The sequence below is a fragment of the Sphaeramia orbicularis genome, chromosome 6 (assembly GCF_902148855.1).
Source record: "Sphaeramia orbicularis chromosome 6, fSphaOr1.1, whole genome shotgun sequence".
Classification (NCBI taxonomy): Eukaryota; Metazoa; Chordata; class Actinopteri; order Kurtiformes; family Apogonidae; genus Sphaeramia; species Sphaeramia orbicularis.
In genome coordinates this window covers 55,455,194-55,475,422 of record NC_043962.1, presented here as the reverse complement: position 1 = coordinate 55,475,422, position 20,229 = coordinate 55,455,194, and the positions used below count along the sequence as shown (strand labels likewise).

The window sequence follows — 20,229 nt, the reverse complement described above, 5'->3', positions numbered from 1 at the left end:
GAGAAGAAAATATGGAGTCATTATTTCTTGTAAGTTATTCTGCTGTTATTATTTGACTGTAGAGCATATTGGTCTGTATGTGGAATCTGAACTAAAATGAGTTCCACAGCCTGGACTGTGGAATTTTTGCACTTTGCAAATTCATCCCACGGTCCGGATTGGAACCTTTGGCGGGACGCATTTGGCCCCTGGGACGCATGTTTGAGATCCCTGTAGTATAGCAAACTATTACATGAGTAAAAACAAATTAATTTTAGCAAAAAAACAAAAAAAACAAAACAAAAAAACCCAAAAAGGCTCAGTTTACAATGTCTGGGGTTGCCAGAAATGTGTGATGTTAAAATGGGGTCAGGAGATAAAAAAGGTTGGAAACTTCGGACTTATACTATCATTAGTTTGTGCATAAGTAAAAATCTACAGTCAGTAAATATACACCAGTGATACCTCGCATCTTTTCTTATTTCTAAGCAAATCCTTTTGGTTTTCCCTTATAACGTGTTAACAGTCGTGGGTGTGTTTTGCCTTTTGCACTGTTTGTCCCTAATGACTCTCCATACTAAGGTCTGTTTCCATGGAGACCGCAGTGACTCTGAGATAAGACTCGTTCCGACGCACATTAGCAAGTTATAAATGAGCTTAAACTCGATTATTAATTAGAAAAACAACTATTTTGATTAGTTTCCGGTTATGATAGCAACTTAAGCTAATGTCCTGAGTATATGAACGACAGAAGCAGAATGTAAAAGTGTTCAGAAGTAGGAGTTTAAGGCCATGGCTGATGCTAATGAAGTCATGCAGGTGGATGAGGTGGTTCTGTCAAACAGTGATGAACAGGACAGGTTTACACTTCACCATGAGGAGGTAGGTTTGTGTCTGTTTACAACTGCCAAACAAAGGAATCAACTCAATGAACTCCGTACCATTCAGGCTCAGCTGAGGGAATGACTGTTTTCAGATGGACTAGCTCTCAGGTTCCACATTCAGCCCAGTTTCATCTCCAGTGGGCCGGACCAGTAAAATAATAACATAATTACCTATAAATAATGACAACTCCAAAATGTTTAGTGCAAAAAATAACATTAAATGATGAAACTATTTTCATTTTACACACTACACTGTAAAAAATAAATCTGTAATTTAACAGAATTTTCGCTGTTTATTTTCCAGATTTTTCCTGTATTTTCAAGATACAGGGAAATTTGATGAAATGACAAAAGTAGACTGTGATTTTACACGTCAAATGTATATAATAACACGAAAAAACTGTAACTGAATAACCAACAAATTAAACTTGTTTAAAATAATTTTTTTCTTTTTTCACAGAAACATACAGTTAAAATACATTTGCAAATGTATCGTAATTTCATAAATATTTCTTTTCTATTTATGAGATTAAACTGTTAATTTAAAGTTTAATACCGTAAAAAAAATAATAAAATGAGATAAAATTACTGACAGTTAACCAAAGAAGTATTTGTTCTGTAAGTTTAACCAGACTTGTTTGTTAATTGACAAATATCTTGTGTAATTACGGGAGGTTTCACAACAAAAAACGTTGAATAAATGTATTTTAACATATATCAGCACTGATAAACTGTCCAAATACAGTTTTTATCAGTGGATTGTACAACTTAGTCTCATTGAAAATTATTTATATATATTTATAGGTAATTTGATTGTTTTAATACATGTAAATATTCTTTATTAAACATTATAAAGTGAAAAAAAAGCAAAATCTCTTGTAAAGTTAAGGCAAAAAACTGTATTTTAATTATGGAAAATTACCATATTTTTATGAGATGGTTATTTTCCATTATTTTACAGTATTTTTTCGGCACCCCTGCTGCTGGAATAATACTGTTTTTTACTGTTTTTTTTTTTTTTTTTTTTTTTTTTTACAGTGTATCCAAAACAAAAAAGATGCGAATAACCGGAAAAAAACCTAAAATTTCTGAATAAAAACAAGTACAATTTTATCAATACAGTGCCTAAACTTGTGATTCTCTACATGTGCATGACAGATCAGATAAGACACAAAACAGGCAGAATATTGTTTAAATTGCACTTATTTTTCTTTAGACATTTCAGGCTGTTCATATTTGTTCTGGTTATTGAAATTTTATTGTTAAAGGATATCAGAATTTAATGTTCTTTGCAATAAATTCTTGTTGCCATTATTTATAGGCATAATGTTATATTATTTTTGTCACATTAAACCAAGAAGAAAATTTGAAGCGATGCAACATCATTGCTTTGACTCATTTATCCTGCTGTTCCAACAAATTAAAGCTGAAAAAAAAAAAGAAAATTTGGAGTCATTATTTCTAGGTTATTATGCTATTATTTTTGAGTTGGATGCCCTTGACTGTTAATATCTTCAGGGGAATTTTTGCATTTTGCACTTTGTAAATTCATCTGACAGGCCAGATTGGAAGCTTTGGCCGGTTTTGGCCCCCAGGCCGCATGTTTGACACCTGTGTACTAGCTGACCCCAAGTGGACTTTCTTTAAGATTTTTGGATATTAGTTAGTTGTTATCTGATATTTTTTGTATACAGAAATTGTAATATCAGTGATCTTAAATAAATGGAAAAACCTGACAAACTAACCCTAAGCCAAACCTCCTACCTATAAACCTAAGTCTTCCACAAATTTAGCAAAAACACTGATGAATATGACATTATGAATGAATGAATGGATGAATGAATGAATGAATGAATGAATGAAATCTTTATTTTAAACATGTCGACAGTGAACAAACATCAACCAACAAAATATAAGTGCTGGTACATAAATGATTGATAAGCAAACAAACAACTAAATAAATAATCAATCAACCAATCAATAAATCAATCAATCAAATGAAATGAAATGATACATGCTCGAAAAGGAGTAGGAAGAAGTAAAAACTTATGTACTCCTACCCCCAATTTCTTACATTCTAATTTCTGACACAAGTATGACAAAAAAAAGAAGAAAGAAAGAGGATGTCTGTTGAGGATGAGGATGTTTTCTGTTTTTCTGGTTTAGTTTCACTTCTTCATGTTTTTTCTTGTTTGTTTGTTTGTCTGCATTTTAATTTTTTTCTTTTTCCTATATTGAACGCTGGGTAGCTTAATTTGTTCTGTAGGACAGGCATGAATAGAAGTGTTCTGCTTCTGCCTGTGCCTTTTCAGTCACTAACCTGTTGCTGATGTTTGTTGTGTTGACAGTGGCTGTATTATGTAATGACTAAATAAAGAATTTCATCATCATTCATCATCATCAAAGAGGATGTCAAAATGCTGTGTGTAAATGTTAAAGTAACATTTCGACTAACTAGGGAAACCCCTGGTTAAGTATTGCTTTACTGTGACAAAGAGAATATAAATGAATTCAGATAAACAATAGCAGCTCAAAGTAACAAAAATACAACTGGACAGCAGAAGATATAATAGTCCACAAATATTAATATAGTCAGGTGTTTCAGAGGGATATTCCCTAATTTCTCAAAGGTTAATTGCTGTATTTCTGTTTACAGTTATGAAATGAGTGCTTTCATGGATATTTCAAACTCTAGTCTGTGAAAAAAACAAAATGTCCAGGCGAGGAGCGAACTGGTGAAAGTATGACCAGATGTTTTAGTTTTACTCTGTGCAACAGATAAAAGAAAGGAAGTGGAGGATCTTTGAGGAACTTCCTGGTCCATAAATCAAATGTTTAGTCGAAGAAATGTAGTATTGTGTTGAATATTATATGTATTATAAGCTAATAAATGAAGAATACAAGGTTGGATGAGTCAGGAGTTTAGAGCAGGGGTGTCCAACTCATTTTAGTTCAGAGGCCACATACAGCCTAATATGATCTAAAGTGGGCTGGACCAGTAAAATAATATAAATAATAGGATAAGAAGTGGTAAATAATGTCAACTCCAAAGTTTTTCTCTCTGTTTTTGAGTGAAAAAAGTAAAATTCCATAATGACAGTGTTTACATCTATGAACCATACTTGAACATAACATGAACAAATATGAACCTGAAAATTCTCAAGACAAATCAGTGCAATTTGAACAATATTACGCCTTAGTTTATGATGTATACATATGCATTACAACTTACAGATCCCAGTGGATCTACAAATACGCACAACATTTAGTAAGAGGCAGAATATTGGTACAGTTCCACAGAAATTTCAGGTTATTCACATTTTTTGTAAAAGGCTAGTCTGTAAGTGTAAACATTTTTGTGTAATTTTACTTTTTTTTTTTTTTTTTACACAGCAAAGAGAAAAAAATGTGGTTTTCATTATTTATAGGTTATTATGATAGTGTTTTACTGATCTGACCCACGTGAGATTGAATTGACCTAAAATGATTCTTGACTGATAATATCTTCAGTGTAATTTTTGCATTTCACAAATTCATCCCAGGGGCCAGATTAGACCCTTTGGTGGGCCGGATTTGGCCCCCGGGCTGCATGTTTGACACCTGTGTTCAGAGTATCAGCATTTATTACTCTATCTTATATTTTTTAATAGACAGTTCTATAATCAACAGGCAGTGATGTGATGCAAAAAACCCCCAAAAATCTAACTTTTAAACTTATTCTCTGCTTTTAGGTTTCTGATACAATTCCACTGTCACTGCTCAGCTACTTCGAAGCCTCAAAAAGCAGAGCAGCAGATTGTGAGAAGTTCATGCTTGAGGAACTAGAAGGTACTGTATGCTAGAATTTATTTTGTCATCAACACAAAGAGACGGTAAACACAAACCATGCATGTGAAAAAGCAAAAAACTGTCACAGCACAGACTAAACAAAAATACAACTTTATATTCATCGTGTCAGTGAAGTTCATCAACACAGTATCAGCCCATGATGGAAGATCAGAGGTCTAAAAAAACAAGTGTAAAATGTTTTTATTTTTTATTTTTTATTTTTAATATTTGATTTAGCCTTAACTTTATTTAACCAGGAAATGTCCCATTAAGATTAAGAACCTCTTTTACAAGGGAGTCCGGGCCAAGATAGGCAGCAGCAAATACAGCACACAGTTACAGGATCACACAGTTAAAACTAGGGATGCACCCATACCACTTTTTTCCAGACCAAGTACGAGTACGAGTACTTACATTTGAGTACTTGCCGAGACCAAGTACTGATACGAGTACGTAATAATCCCATTCCAGTTGTTAGTTCCTTTTGTAAATGTGCTTTATTGTCGTTGTCATTAGTCTGACTGGAACAAAGTGCTGCGACTGACATTTAATGTGTTGGAATGAGCGTTTGTCAATTAATCCACCAGGGGGCGCCGCTCTGAATTAACCATACTGGACAAATACCACGAAGAAGAGTAAAGTTTTTTGAAAAGAAGAAGAAGAAGAAAGTCAGTAATAACAAACATGGAGATGACAGAAGCAACACTAATGTGATACTAATATTGCAGCGTTTTCGCTGGTAAGGTTTAAAAGCTGAGCTTCAGCAGGAAGAGAAAAGAGAAGTGATGAAATGAAAAGATCTGATCATGAAACCAAGAGGTTTCTAAGAAGGAATGTTAGCCAAAACAATGCATAATTTCAGGTCTGATTTGACTCAAAAATACAGCATAAATGAATGTTAACTGACACCAAACAGGATCCACAGATCTAGGTTTGGTTTCCTGGATTTGTGAATCCATCTCCTTCTCTTTTCTTTGTCTTTCGGTGTCTGTAAACGATAGCTCCCACTGCTTTTCAAACCTGTTCATATAATTAATCTCACAACAGCTCTTCCCCATTTCTTATTAAATATTGTTCTTCAGTTAAGACAGTATTGAAGCCAATGCTGTCACTCATCTTCCTCTTTCTGCCACTCAGTGGGCGGAGCCGCGGTGACTTCCACTAGCAGTGATGTCATGTGCATACCCTCTATTACCCAATCACTTTGTACACAGCACACGTTATCCAGAGTCAAGGTGCATTGTCAGCTGTTCTACATAAGAAGTAAAAGCTTTCCGTACCACATTAAACTTCCCCATTGATTCATTCAATGTGTATGTAATATTTTCAATTTTAAGGAAAAACATGACATCACATATCCATCTGCCAAAGGAGGGGGGTTTGTCATTCCTCCAATTTAAAAGAATGAGTCGCTGCGCTAAAAGGGAGGAGTGGACGATACCATTTAATTGTGGCCTTTGTAGAGGGAGATCTTCTAATGGTATGCCAAAAAGTCCTTCTCTGGCTGGTTTTAAATGTTGTGTGTATTTGTAGATCCACTGTGATCTGTAAGTTGAAATGCACATGTATAGATGATAAACTGAGGCAGAATATTTTACATAAAATTACACTTATTTTCCTTAAGAAATTTCAGATCGATGTTCTTTCGATTTTTAAGGAAACTTTGTAGATGTACACATTTTCATAATGTAATTTTGCTTTTTTCACGGTTAGTATTTGATCAGATCATTATGGGCTGTACATGGAACCTGAACTTATAGGAGTTTGACACCTCTGATATATTGGACAGTAAAAGGGATCAGATAGAATGTCTTACACTGTTAGGATTTTCCCGTTCTAAACAGCCTCCACTGAATATTAGAGGATATTATGGATACACTTACCTGGATATTATCCTGTTCAATGTTGAAATTTAAACCTAAAAGTCTTCCAGATAGGTCTCCAGAGTGTCACAGGGGTCAGGAGGTGCACTAGCATTTTATATTTACAACCAAGATTTATTTATGTTTGGTTTATTTATGTTAGTAAAGAAAATCCCTCTAATGAGCCATTCATTGTAGCTGTGATTGTTTCCATGTATAGTAGTCCAAAGGTGTCTTTTGTTTGACTTCCTCTCAGACCTCAGTAGGTCACAGTAAACATGGTGGACTTCCCTGCCCCTGACATGGACCTGGTGACACTGAATGAACTGATAGTGGTTTCACTGTACAATCAAGCCCCGCATCTACTACAGGACATTTGTAGTTTTATATATAGGTCCAAGTTTGTATTTGTCCTGATCAGGTTATCGGTGATTCAGAAAATCAAGATAGTAACATTTCCACCGACGCCTGCCTTATTCCTGCATCTGCAGAGACAGAATCCCCTTTCACCCACAGACTGTCAGTGTGTCCCAACCACAGATTTGACCATTACCAGACTTGGAACAATAAGAAATAAGAAAAATATTTGATTAGAATTTTAATGAATCGGAGCTTTGTTTCCTTGATTTTGCTGCCACTAAATGTTGTAAATATACAAGGGAGAGTCAAAAGGTCTCAGACGAGCGCTGTGTCACTGAGGATGAAACTTGGATCTGACGGTTTGACCCAGAGAACAAAACTCAGTCAAAAGAGAAACATCTGAAAGGAGCAGCTGGACCTGTGGATTCAAGGCCCAGAGGTCTGTTTGATAAAGACATAAATAAAGAAAACTAACTTTTTATTACAATTGTCTGATATATGTGTGTAAAAAATATCGATGTAGAAATAACAACAATAATAACAGTATCAGAGTGTGTGTGTGTGTTTATATATATATATATATATATATATATATATATATATATATATATATATATATATATATATATATATATATGTATATATATGTATATATATATATGTATAAACACACACACACACTCTGATACTGTTATTATTGTTGTTATTTCTATATCGATATTTTTTACCCTGCCCCCTGAAGGTGGCGGCAAGGGGTGTTGTTTTTGGTTTTGTTTGTTTGTTTGTTTAACACTTTAGCAACAAAAATTTTGGTTCAGTTCATACCAAATTTGGTTTATAGATTACCAGTTACCCAGAGTAGATGTCACTACATTTTGGGGAATTAGGTCAAAGTTCAAATTTTTTTTTTTGTGATTTTTAAAAAATCTTCACATTTACTTATAATGGGCGAAATACATGTGAGGGGCGGGGTTTGTTGTGTCTGGCACCACTTGTTTATGTATCTTTTTACTTTTATTTTTTGTGGTTGTTGTTTCAGCCGGTTGTTTGTCATTTTCATACACGTCTATTTTACATTTTATAAAGTTTTAAAATCTTAATTTTTCCCCCCCATTTACTTATAATGGTCATACACATGATGACATCAGCTGGATGAAAGCCACATCCTAGAGACTAATAAAGTATCTATCTATCTATCTATCTATCTATCTATCTATCTATCTATCTATCTATCTATCTATCTATCTATCTATCTATCTATCTATCTATCTATCTATCTATCTATCTATCTATCTATCTATCTATCTATCTATCTATCTATCTATCTATCTATCTATCTATCTATCTATCTATCTATCATTTGTTGTGCCTGACACCACTTGTTTTTATATCCTTTTACTTTTATACTTTTTGGGGTTGTTGGTAATTTTCAGGCATGTCTTTTTCACATTTTTAATATTTTTTGAACTATTCAAATAATTGTTTCATCAAATCAAAATAATCAAGGAAAATAATCAGTCACTGCAGCTCCAGTCCCAACAGTAAAGGTAGAAGACATTTTCAAAAGAAGTGAAATGCAACCCCTGTGATGTTATTTATTTATTTATTTTTACTTTTTATGAAACCACAGAGAGTCTCCTGGTTGAACTGTGAACGTGGTGGAGGCCAGTCTTTCATGGTGTTGATCCAGATGGAGCTGAATCTTGTGTCCTGTGTGAAAGCACATTTTTGACACATTTTGGACTTTGGAGTTGCTGCAAGTTTGACAGAACTATCAGCATGAAAAGCAAAAGAAGAAAAAATTAATTGACAAGACCGGAAACTAAACAGAAACTGAACATAATGGAAGTAAAAAATGAGACAAATGACCAAAATGAACAGTTGAAACAAATGCTGATGCTGACGACAGGATGATTAGTCTGCTACTTTGGCTGCAGCGTGAAAACAAAACTAAGTGGATGAAACGTATGTAATGAATGAACCTTGAACTTGGAGCTTTTCCAGCATGAAAACACCCCAAAAACAGCATTTACAGGTGTTAACAACAGCACAGTCAGCTGGTTTTGCAGAGGGTCACAGAAGTATTAGTATTCTGGTCCTTTACTTCGCTGAAAGCTTTTTCAGTAAGAAGGTTTTAAAAAGTTTATTTAGCTTTAAAAGAAGAGAATGTTGAAGTTAAACCAAACCCATGAACACTGCATCCTTCAGTTTTTCTCTTTAAACATGAACATTCATAATCAACTCCATTTGAAGATGGTAAACAGAATTCTGAAAAACCTGGCACAGACATCTGGGGCATGGTGATACTTTGGACTGATTTTTGAATACAGAACTTTTACTTTTACTGTAGCATTTTCATCGTGTACCAGCACATTTAGTTCAGCACAGGAACTTCTTTTACCTCTGTTGTTAAGCTGTAAACACAGGTCACATTCATTCCACTTTAATATATGACTGTAGTTTGGTGCAGTCATGTTGAAGACAAACACACACTGATATTCCTACAATTTAACCATAAACTGTAATATAAAACGTGAATCATGTTTCAGAGGTTTATTTTATTATATGTTATGTAGTTATAATGGTAGTTTTTGTTCTATTCTATTTAGCTTTTAAATATTTTATTTAATATTTTATCTTTTGTCATGCTACATACTGACACCTGAGTAACTATATTTTCTTCTAACACAGACCTGGGCATTGTAAGGCCACATGCGGCCGAATAGCTGACCCATAGCGACCCGCATGAAGTCATTGGCAAATTAAAAGTCAATACAAATATATATCTTTGTAATAGATGCAACCAATACAATGGCAATGCTTTTATTTTGAAGGATCCGCTAAATTAAAGTTTTTTCACACGTACTTCCTGTATTTAGTATAAGGCTTATGCACTGATTGGTTTGTTGGTTAGTTACAGCCCATGAAGATGTCAGCTAATGCCAAAAAAAGAAAAATTTATTCAGAATGCAGAGTTTTTAGCAAGACATAAACTTCTAAGTATTTCTTCAGTGATGTCAGAGGTAAAGAAAAAGAAAAGGAACTGAGATTTGCAAACAAACAAACAAACCTGGATGCATTTATAGTTTTTCATGTAAAGTTAATGTGGAGCTGGTTTTGCACATTCTCGAAAATGTTTTTGCGAATATTCAGTAAATAATTGTATTTTGTGCTCCACATTTTCATTGAAGCGTTGTATTGTTTCATTTAATGTTTCTATTAGGGATGCACCGATACCACTTTTTTCCAGACCAAGTACAAGTACAAGTACTTACATTTGAGTACTTGCCAATACCAAGTACCGATATGAGTACTTAATAATTCCATTCCAGTTGTTAGTTCCTTTTGTAAATGTGCTTTATTGTCGTTGTCATTAGTCTGACTGGAACGAAGTGCTGCTACTGACATTTAATGTGTTGGAATGAGCGTTTGTCAATTAATCCACCAGGGGGCGCCGCTCTGAATTAACCATACTGGACAAATACCACGAAGAAGAGGAAAGTTTAATGAGAAGAAGAAAGTCAGTAATAATAAACATGGAGACGACAGAGGGAACACTAATGTGATATTAATATTGAAGCGTTTTCTCTGGTAAGGTTTAAAAGTTTAGCTTCAGCAGGAAGAGAAAAGAGAAATGAGCCAGAAGTTTTGTTTTCACTTCCACTGGCGGCAGTCTGCACCACTCCATACCTCCATAGTATTATCAGTAGGATGGAAACTGGCCCAGCCCTGGGTAGTTGTCCGAAATGTGTCCGTAGTTTTTCTCTAACTCACACGGGGGCTCTTTGAACAGATCCTCTACCTCTGGTATTCTCCGTCTGGGTACTCATCCGCCAGCACCTGGAAAACGGATGGAATGTACGCAGAGGACGGACAGAACGCTGCGTCTGTATCTGTCTGTCTGTAATGTTACTTGCAGTCAGCGTTACTTTTATCACCGTCGTTTATTTTGAAAAATCTCCACACTCTTCACACTCCTCACACATTATTCCTCCTCCTCGTACCTGCTGCACTGAACTGGGAATGTCACACAGCCCTAAGTGGTATTGGTGCAGTTGTATTGGATTACTTTTACGAGTACGAGTACACACACTGAGTATAGGAGCCGATGCCTGATACTGGTATTGGATCAGTGTCCCTAGTAGATCCCTAGTTTCTATAGAGATATATTGAGCAGAGCTGCAGGTGTGGTGGTTAACAATTAACAATTGTCAAAGTTTCTCATGTGGCCCCAATAGAAAATTAATTGCCCCCCCCCCCCCCCCCCCCCCCCCCAACATGACTACTGATTGAATGACAGTAAAGTTGAGTCTGATGTTTCACATGATAAAAGAGGAAGAACCCCAAACAGTCCAGTAACTTTCTGTCTGTCTGTCTGTCTGTCTGTCTGTCTGTCTGTGAGGTTGTTTTTAACCATTGCTTGTTGTGTTGCTGGATTTTGTTTGTGTTTGTAGTTATTTCAGATGAAACTAGCACAGATGGACGTACGGAGTGTGATGGGAAGTTTACAGCGGAAGCCCAAAGCCTTGATCCTGCAAAGAATGAAGACGACGGGAAGAAAAAGTCTGGGTGTGAGTTGGAGAGAACACAAGAGCAAAGCAGACTGAGGGAGAGGGAGTTCCAGGAAGAGCTGAGGAGGTTAACGGAGGCAGAGAAGGTCTGTCACTCTTTTATTTTAGCCACAGTTTTATTTGTGAAAACAGAACCCATTCCCTTACATCTCCTCCCACTGCCGTCTCATCTGGACCCTCTGACCTAAAGGATGACAATACCGAATCCATTACTCTCCTGTTCCATTGTCAGTGTCTGAAATGTCATGTTCTCTATTGTTCTTATGCCATACTTTTACTGTTTTCTGTATACAGCTCCAACAAGTGGAACTTCAACTGATGGCAAAGAGAGCTCAAGAAAAACTGGAACAGGAGTGTCTCCTTCAGCAGGTATTATAGGCTATGTTTGTGGCACTTTTTCTAAACTCTTAAAGCAACATTTAAAAAACAAAAAATTATAGATAATTTTCAAAACTAAAATGTCACAATTGAGCAATAGTTCGTCACAAAAAAGATAAGATAAGATAAGACAAGATAAGAGAAGATAAGGCTTCATTTATCCCACTGTGGGGAAATTTCACAGTTAACAGCAGCAACGTACAGGGGTTGGACAAAATAATGGAAACACCTTCACCTCAAGATGATAATGCCCCAATCCATACAGCTAGAATTGTTAAAGAATGGCATGAGGAACATTCTAATGAAGTTGAGCATCTCGTATGGCCGGCACAGTCCCCAGACCTCAACATTATTGAGCATTTATGGTCAGTTTTAGAGATTCAAGTAAGACGTCGATTTCCACCGCCATCGTCTCTAAAAGAGTTGGAGGGTATTCTAACTGAAGAATGGCTTCAAATTCCTTTGGAAACAATTCACAAGTTGTATGAATCAATACCTCGGAGAATTGAGGCTGTAATTGCCGCAAAAGGCGGACCTACACCATATTAAATTATATTTTGTTGATTTTTTAAGGTTTTTCCATTATTTTGTCCAACCCCTGTACAACAAGCTGTAGTACAAAGAAAAAGACAGGTAGAAAAAACACAGATGAGTGAAAAAATTAAAATATAAAGAGAAAAATAAGAAATTTGGTATTTATATAACTATAGAATTAGAATTAAAGCCAAATATTATTTACATATTTACATTTTTTGCATCAAATAGTTGATACCATTGCAAAAGCTGTGTTACTTTTCATGTTTCAGATTATCTTTTTTTTTTTTTTAAATAAGTGACTATCTCTGACTGTCTCTGACTGATCACATTTGGGCAATTTAGAGCTGCATGAATCAAAATTAATGGAAAGAAATCCTAGAATTTACAAATATACCACCTTCCTCTGCAGCTCTGTCTTCTTGGTCCAGATTAAAACCTTAAATACAAATATAAATGAATCTGATGCCATTTCATCCCTGTCCAGGACAAATTTGACAGAATCTAATCAGTTATGGGTACTTACAGCTGTCAATCACATACTGTATGTTACCCTCCTACCTGTCTGTGATTTGCCAAAATGTGGGGTAGAATTTCTACAACCTGAAAACACAGGGCTGAAATAGATGCAGAGGTCACATGTTCTCTCAGACCGCTTAAATTACAATAGGCTGAAAGGGAATTACCAAATTTTTGCCCATTGATAATAAAAAAAAAATCTTTGAAACACTGCAGCACTTCTTCTTCTGTTCATTTAAAACGTTTCTGAGCTGTTTCAGTACAGATTTGAAGGTGTCTTTGCAAACCTACAGACTATGGCTCAGGTGGTAGAGCGGTCCAATAACCGAAGGGTTGGCAGTTCGAATCCCACTCTGTCCTAGTCAGTCCGTTGTGTCCTTGGGCAAGACACTTCACCCTCCTTGCCTCCAGTGCCACTCACACTGGTGTATGAATGTTTGGTGGTGGTCGGAGGGGCCGTAGGTGCAAAATGGCAGCCACGCTTCTGTCAGTCTGCCCCAGGGCAGCTGTGGCTACAGATGTAGTTTACCACCACCAGAGGGAGAATGTGAGAGCGAATGAATAATGGGTCAATAATGTAAAGTGCTTTGGGTGTCTAGAAAAGCACTATATAAATCCAATCCATTATTATTATTTACTCTGTATTTAAAATTCTAAACACTAGATTTTCATTTCTTTGTACCAGCATTTGTAAATGGAGTGATTGGGTAATTTACTGCATAGTCTATAAAATATAAATTATGGCACAGATACAGGGCCAGATCTACTAAAGGTTTGCGTGTACAAAAACATGTGCAAACTCATTGCACACACAAAACTGATTTACTAACAGTGCGCACTAAGGGTTGCATCTTTCAAAGGTGCAATATAGCGCGTCTGCATCCAGTTAGCACATTTGGCACAATGAATATGAAATATGGGGCGTTTACACACAACTGTGCATGTGGTGGGAGGAGAAAATGTAAATATATTAATTTAGCACATGTAAAGTGATTTATCAAACCCAAAAGCAATTTTACTGATAGAAACTGGGTATATATTTAATATGTCTCAAATGCCGCGTTTCCACTACGTGGAACCAGTTCGACTCGACTCAGCTCAGCTCGACTCGACTCGGTATTCCTGGAGATCATTTCCATCACAGGATACTACTGACTTTACAGTACCTGGACTTCATAGCGATGCGGTGCATTATTTCTGTGTCATCTGCTCAGAGAGTTGCTGAAAATGCGCTTGTTGCATTTTGTATCATCTGAATTTTTACGTCGGCCACTAAAGACTGAATCTCCTCGACCGACCATGGTGTAGTTTTGGGCTGTTATCATGTGGATTAACCTACCGCTATATTTACTGTCCACTTCCGCATCGGTTTTTTGTAAAACGGCGGATCACAGAGAAAACTGTCTGACCAATCAGTGGTCTGCAGTGTTATACGTCACAGTTTAGTATCGCTTGGAACCTCGGTGGAGGTGATACGAAAAAACTAGTACCGGGTACCAGATTCCAGGTCCTTTTTCGTAATGGAAACGCAAAAAGGTCGAGTCGAGTCAAATCCAGCTGGTACCATGAAATGGAAACCCGGCAAAAGGGAGGGGCAAATGGTTTGCGTAATTGCACACACATGGAAGTGTTTTTTGCCGCAAAAAGGAGACATCGAAATGATGATCCCCCCCCCCCCCCCCCCCCCCCACACACACACACACACACACACACACACACCATACATGACTCTTTTCCAATTGATCTGATGATTGTGATTAAAAAATCGCACCGACATTCGGCTACAGTGTGACAAAATGAAGTGTGCCTGATAGTCAATCAATCCAACAACCCCCACGGCCCCCCACCTTTAAATGAAAAATAAATGAATGAATGAGTCATGCAATACCTTCTATGACAAAACTCCTCCAACTTTACGTTTCCATGCGTCTGGATCATTCAGTCACTGTTAGCATTAGTGTTGGTGTATCCCAGAGCAGTTTTTACAGCGTATTGTCTCCAGTAGCACACACAAAACCCTCATTTAAATAGGGTGGTCTCCAAGACTTTGCACCTGTTGTAATTTGCGCAAACAATCTGAGTAAATCACCCACAAACCGCAGTTCAATCCCACACTCAAAATTCTAGCTGGCGCACGCAAATTACTACACGCAAGTTGGGATCTCAGTAGATCTGGCCCATAGTCCTTAACAGGTAGATGTTAAGGCATGTGACTGCAGATTGGACAAAAGGATTTAACCACTGAATAAAAAAACCTGTCCACTATCATTGTGCAACTCCACTGTCTTAACAATTTGGTATTATTTAGCATAAATCGAAGAATTGTTCCTGTTTTGGTGAATAGGCCTTGGATTGATTTCTATATACATGTTAATATGTGATCAAATTATTGTAATAAAATTTACTCTGTTTCAAAGAATTCTTCTGTGTCATTTAGGAGCTGATCTACAACTTAAAAAGACGAGTGGAGGAAGAGAGGAAAATGAGAAATGAGGAGCAGAAAAAAATGAAGGAAGAACAACAGAGAAGGAAGAAGGAGGAAGAAGAGAAGAGAACAAAGGAGAATGAGGAGAGAAGAAAAAGGGAAGAAGAAAAAATGAAGAGGAGAAACCTGGAGGAAGCGATAAGGAGGAGGAAAGAGGATGAGGCAAGAAGAAAAGTAGAGATGAGGAATAAAGAAGAGGAGGAGAGTAGAAAGAGGGAAGAAGAGGAAAGGAGAGAGAAGGAAGAAAAGGAAAAGAGTAAAAGAGAAGGTGAAGGAGAAAAGCATGTTAGGAAGAAACGGGATGTCATAAAAAGAGCACATGAAGAGGAGGAAAGAAAAACTAAAGAAACGGTAAAGAAGGAAGAGGAAGCAGCAGTGGACATGAAAAGAACGATGGAAGAAGAAAGAAAAAATAGAAAAGAAGCAGAACAAGTAAAGATGAAGGTGGCGGAAAGAAAAAATAAAGAAGGGTTAGAAAAGATAAAGAGGGAAGAGGAAGGAAAAAATGAAGACAAAGAAAAAATGGAGAAAGAGGAAAGGGAGAGAAGAAATAAAGAACAGGAAAAGATTAAGACAGAGGACGAAAGAAGAAATAAAGAGGTGGAAAAGGTAAAGAAGATGGAAGAAGAAAGAAAAAATAAGGAGGCAGTAGAAGGGAGAAGGCCGGAAGAGGAGGAAAGAAAAAATAAAGTAGAAAAGATGAAAAAAGAGCAAGAGGAGATAAAATATCAAGAAGAGGTAGAGATAAAGGAGGAGGAGGAGGCGGAACGAAAAAATGAAGATGCAGAAAAGATGAAAGAGAAGGAACAGGAAAGAGAAAAAGAGGAAGTGGAAAGGAAGAATGTGGATGAAGAGAAAAAGAGAAAAATGGAAGATGAAGTTATTCTGGAAAATGAGGGATGGAGTAAAACTAAAGAGCATGGAAAAAAGACGGAAGAGGTGAGACTAACGATGAAGGAGGAGGAAGAGAATGATGGAAATGAAAACGGAAGAAAAGATGAAGGTATAAGACTGAAGATGGAGGAAAAGAACAGGACAGAGGAGGAAGAGCAAAAGGGAAAGGAAAGCAACCAGAAGGAGATGGAGGAAGAGGGATGGAAAAAGAAGGAGGAAAAAAAGCAAAAGATGGAAGAAGCAGCAAAATCCAAGGAGGGTGGTGAGGATTACAGGAACGGAAGAGAAGAAACCAAAGAGAGAGAGCGGAGGAAAACGAGTGGAGTGAGCGGTAGAAAGGAAGAGCATGAAAGAAATGGAAAAGAGGATGGAGACGAGAAAGAAACTCAGGAGGAGGAGGGAGGAAACCAAGAGGAAACAGAGGTTAGAGAGGAGGGTCTGCATGAGGACATCCAGGTGGACAAACCCAGCGTCCCCCCACCCCCCACAGAACCACATGACCTGGACATGAGCAGGACCCAGACCATGTGCTCAGCCTCCGGAACCTTCTGCCTCCAGGAGAACACAGAGCACAAGAGGCTGGCCTGGATGGAGGACTGTGTGTCCTGGTCCAAAGTGTCCCAGATGAACAGAATGAAGCAGAGAGGAAGCGGAGCGAGTGGGAGGAGGCCGAGGAGGGCTGAGGAGGCTGGGAGGACCCTGGACCCCCTCCCCCCAGACGCTCTGCTGCAGGACACCGCATGGAAGACCCTGAAGGAGGTAACAGTTACTCAGCTCATTCAGTTTACACCTGGACATGAAGGGACAGATGGAGATTAGGTCCATGACCTCTGTCCCCCAGGACACACTGATAGATAGATAGATAGATAGATAGATAGATAGATAGATAGATAGATAGATAGATAGATAGATAGATAGATAGATAGATAGATAGATAGATAGATAGATAGATAGATAGATAGATAGATAGATAGATAGATAGATAGATAGATAGATAGGCCTGTAATGGTACACAAAATTTCGGTACATTTTCGGTTTTCAAAGCCACAGTTCGTTTTTTTTTTGGTTCGGTATAGGAGAAAGAAAACCCCTCAAAATGTCTATTAATGCATTTATGAATTTTTTAACATTTTTCCCCCAATTTTTGGAGACAATAGAATGTAGAAAAACAGGAATAATACAATTCTGCTGCTACAAATCAAATAGAAAATAAAATAAATTATTAATATTACTAAATGCGTTTTAAACATTAGTATTGCACTTTTCCCTGAAAGGTAGTTTCGAACAAACAAGAAAAATCTAATCACAGTTCTGTCAGTTCACATTCTGCATAAAAATAACATAAAAATTCCACATGAAATGCAACATTAACAAGAGGGTAAACTGATATTCTGTTGAAACAAACTGAAGAGAAACACTGACAACACAATGAACCAAATTATTTATTTTAGGACAGAGAACAAACTGTTTAGGACACTGTGTGTATTTGTGTGTGCCTGTGTGCACGGGGGATTTTTTTTTTTTTTTTTGTCAGAGCCGGGGGGGTAGGGGGGGCGCGCAGTTATATACCTGGGGGTGCGGTCCATAACTAACGTAACGAACGCTGTTGTGAAACGAAAGTGAAACTTTACATACTTTCAACGTTCTATTTATTCCTCTATTATACAGTGTACGTGACAGACAGACAGACAGACAGAGCTAGTGTCAGTGTTTTAGAACTACCGTAGTTCCTAGGGGCCAAACAACGTCCGTCTTCTCTCCGTCTCTTTCCTTGTTGTCGTCTTTCACCTGAACCTGAACTGATCCAAACTGGACTGGACTGATGGTGGAGGGTCTGCAGTCTCTTCCTTCCAGGTTCACATCATATTTGTTGTGTTTTTTTTTAACCTTATATCAGCTGCTATTTCATATTTCGGGTCAATGTGTGCTCCTTTATTAAGTCTGCATGAAACTTGCGTGGATTTAAAGTTCTGCGTTGAACGACGTCTTTCATTCCTTTTTCTTTTCCTCATCATACTGTGCCGTTTGGGTACATCTGTGTACCGAACCCAACAGGTGTGTACTGAAACGGTTCGGTTTGGTACGTGTACCGTTACAGGCCTAATAGATAGATAGACAGATAGATAGATAGATAGATAGATAGAAGCAAATAGAATAGAACCAAAACTACCATTATAACTACATAAAATATAATAAAATAAACCTCTGAAACATGATTCACGTTTTATATTACAGTTTATGGTTAAATTGTAGGAATATCAGTGTGTGTTTGTCTTCAACATGACTGCACCAAACTACAGTCATATATTAAAGTGGAATGAATGTGACCTGTGTTTACAGCTTAACAACAGAGGTAAAAGAAGTTCCTGTGCTGAACTAAATGTGCTGGTACACGATGAAAATGCTACAGTAAAAGTAAAAGTTCTGTATTCAAAAATCAGTCCAAAGTATCACCATGCCCCAGATGTCTGTGCCAGGTTTTTCAGAATTCTGTTTACCATCTTCAAATGGAGTTGATTATGAATGTTCATGTTTAAAGAGAAAAACTGAAGGATGCAGTGTTCATGGGTTTGGTTTAACTTCAACATTCTCTTCTTTTAAAGCTAAATAAACTTTTTAAAACCTTCTTACTGAAAAAGCTTTCAGCGAAGTAAAGGACCAGAATACTAATACTTCTGTGACCCTCTGCAAAACCAGCTGACTGTGCTGTTGTTAACACCTGTAAATGCTGTTTTTGGGGTGTTTTCATGCTGGAAAAGCTCCAAGTTCAAGGTTCATTCATTACATACGTTTCATCCACTTAGTTTTGTTTTCACGCTGCAGCCAAAGTAGCAGACTAATCATCCTGTCGTCAGCATCAGCATTTGTTTCAACTGTTCATTTTGGTCATTTGTCTCATTTTTTACTTCCATTATGTTCAGTTTCTGTTTAGTTTCCGGTCTTGTCAATTAATTTTTTCTTCTTTTGCTTTTCATGCTGATAGTTCTGTCAAACTTGCAGCAACTCCAAAGTCCAAAATGTGTCAAAAAATGTGCTTTCACACGGGACACAAACAAGATTCAGCTCCATCTGGATCAACACCATGAAAGACTGGCCTCCACCACGTTCACAGTTCAACCAGGAGACTCTCTGTGGTTTCATAAAAAGTAAAAATAAATAACATCACAGGGGTTGCATTTCACTTCTTCTGAAAATGTCTTCTACCTTTACTGTTGGGACTGGAGCTGCAGTGACTGATTATTTTCCTTGATTATTTTGATTTGATGAAACAATTATTTGAATAGTTCAAAAAATATTAAAAATGTGAAAAAGACATGCCTGAAAATTACCAACAACCAGCTGAAACAACAACCACAAAAAGTATAAAAGTAAAAGGATATAAAAACAAATGGTGTCAGGCACAACAAATGATAGATAGATAGATAGATAGATAGATAGATAGATAGATAGATAGATAGATAGATAGATAGATAGATAGATAGATAGATAGATAGATAGATAGATAGATAGATAGATAGATAGATAGATAGATAGATAGATAGATAGATAGATAGATAGATAGATAGATAGATCCTAATCTAAGTAAATAACTGGTAAAAGAAACATAATGAAACAGACCAAACTGGGAGGGTTAGGAAAATGAAAAAGTAAAATGAACGTTAAGTTATTTGATGATGAAAATGGGGGTGGGATTAAATAAGTTTTTCTTCTTCCCACTCCTTTTCGAGTATAGATGAATGATTTTTGGAATTTTGAATTTGCATGTATTCTGTAAATACTCGAAATAAATAAAATGAATGAATGAATTGCGCGCAAATACACTGAAATACATAGAGTACAGAGAATTTATCTCATACTTACAAGTGAAACAGTGGAGAGATGCTAGTTCGAGGGCGGAGAGCCTCCATTCACCCTGAAACAAGACATTTAGCTAT

General features: G+C 36.8%; 1 protein-coding gene across 1 annotated transcript in view; it reads left to right on the top strand.

Moving 5' to 3' along the window:
- The first annotated feature begins 585 nt into the window (after positions 1-585).
- The window catches only part of lrriq1 (leucine-rich repeats and IQ motif containing 1), a 125,017-nt gene continuing 105,373 nt past the window's right edge, over positions 586-20,229 (top strand). Inside the window, exons 1-5 of the mRNA XM_030135645.1 lie at positions 586-861; positions 4,595-4,691; positions 11,368-11,570; positions 11,779-11,853; positions 15,353-17,053. Coding sequence (XP_029991505.1) covers positions 772-861; positions 4,595-4,691; positions 11,368-11,570; positions 11,779-11,853; positions 15,353-17,053 — 2,166 coding nt within the window. The 5' untranslated portion in view covers positions 586-771. The remainder of the gene's footprint in view (positions 862-4,594; positions 4,692-11,367; positions 11,571-11,778; positions 11,854-15,352; positions 17,054-20,229) is intronic.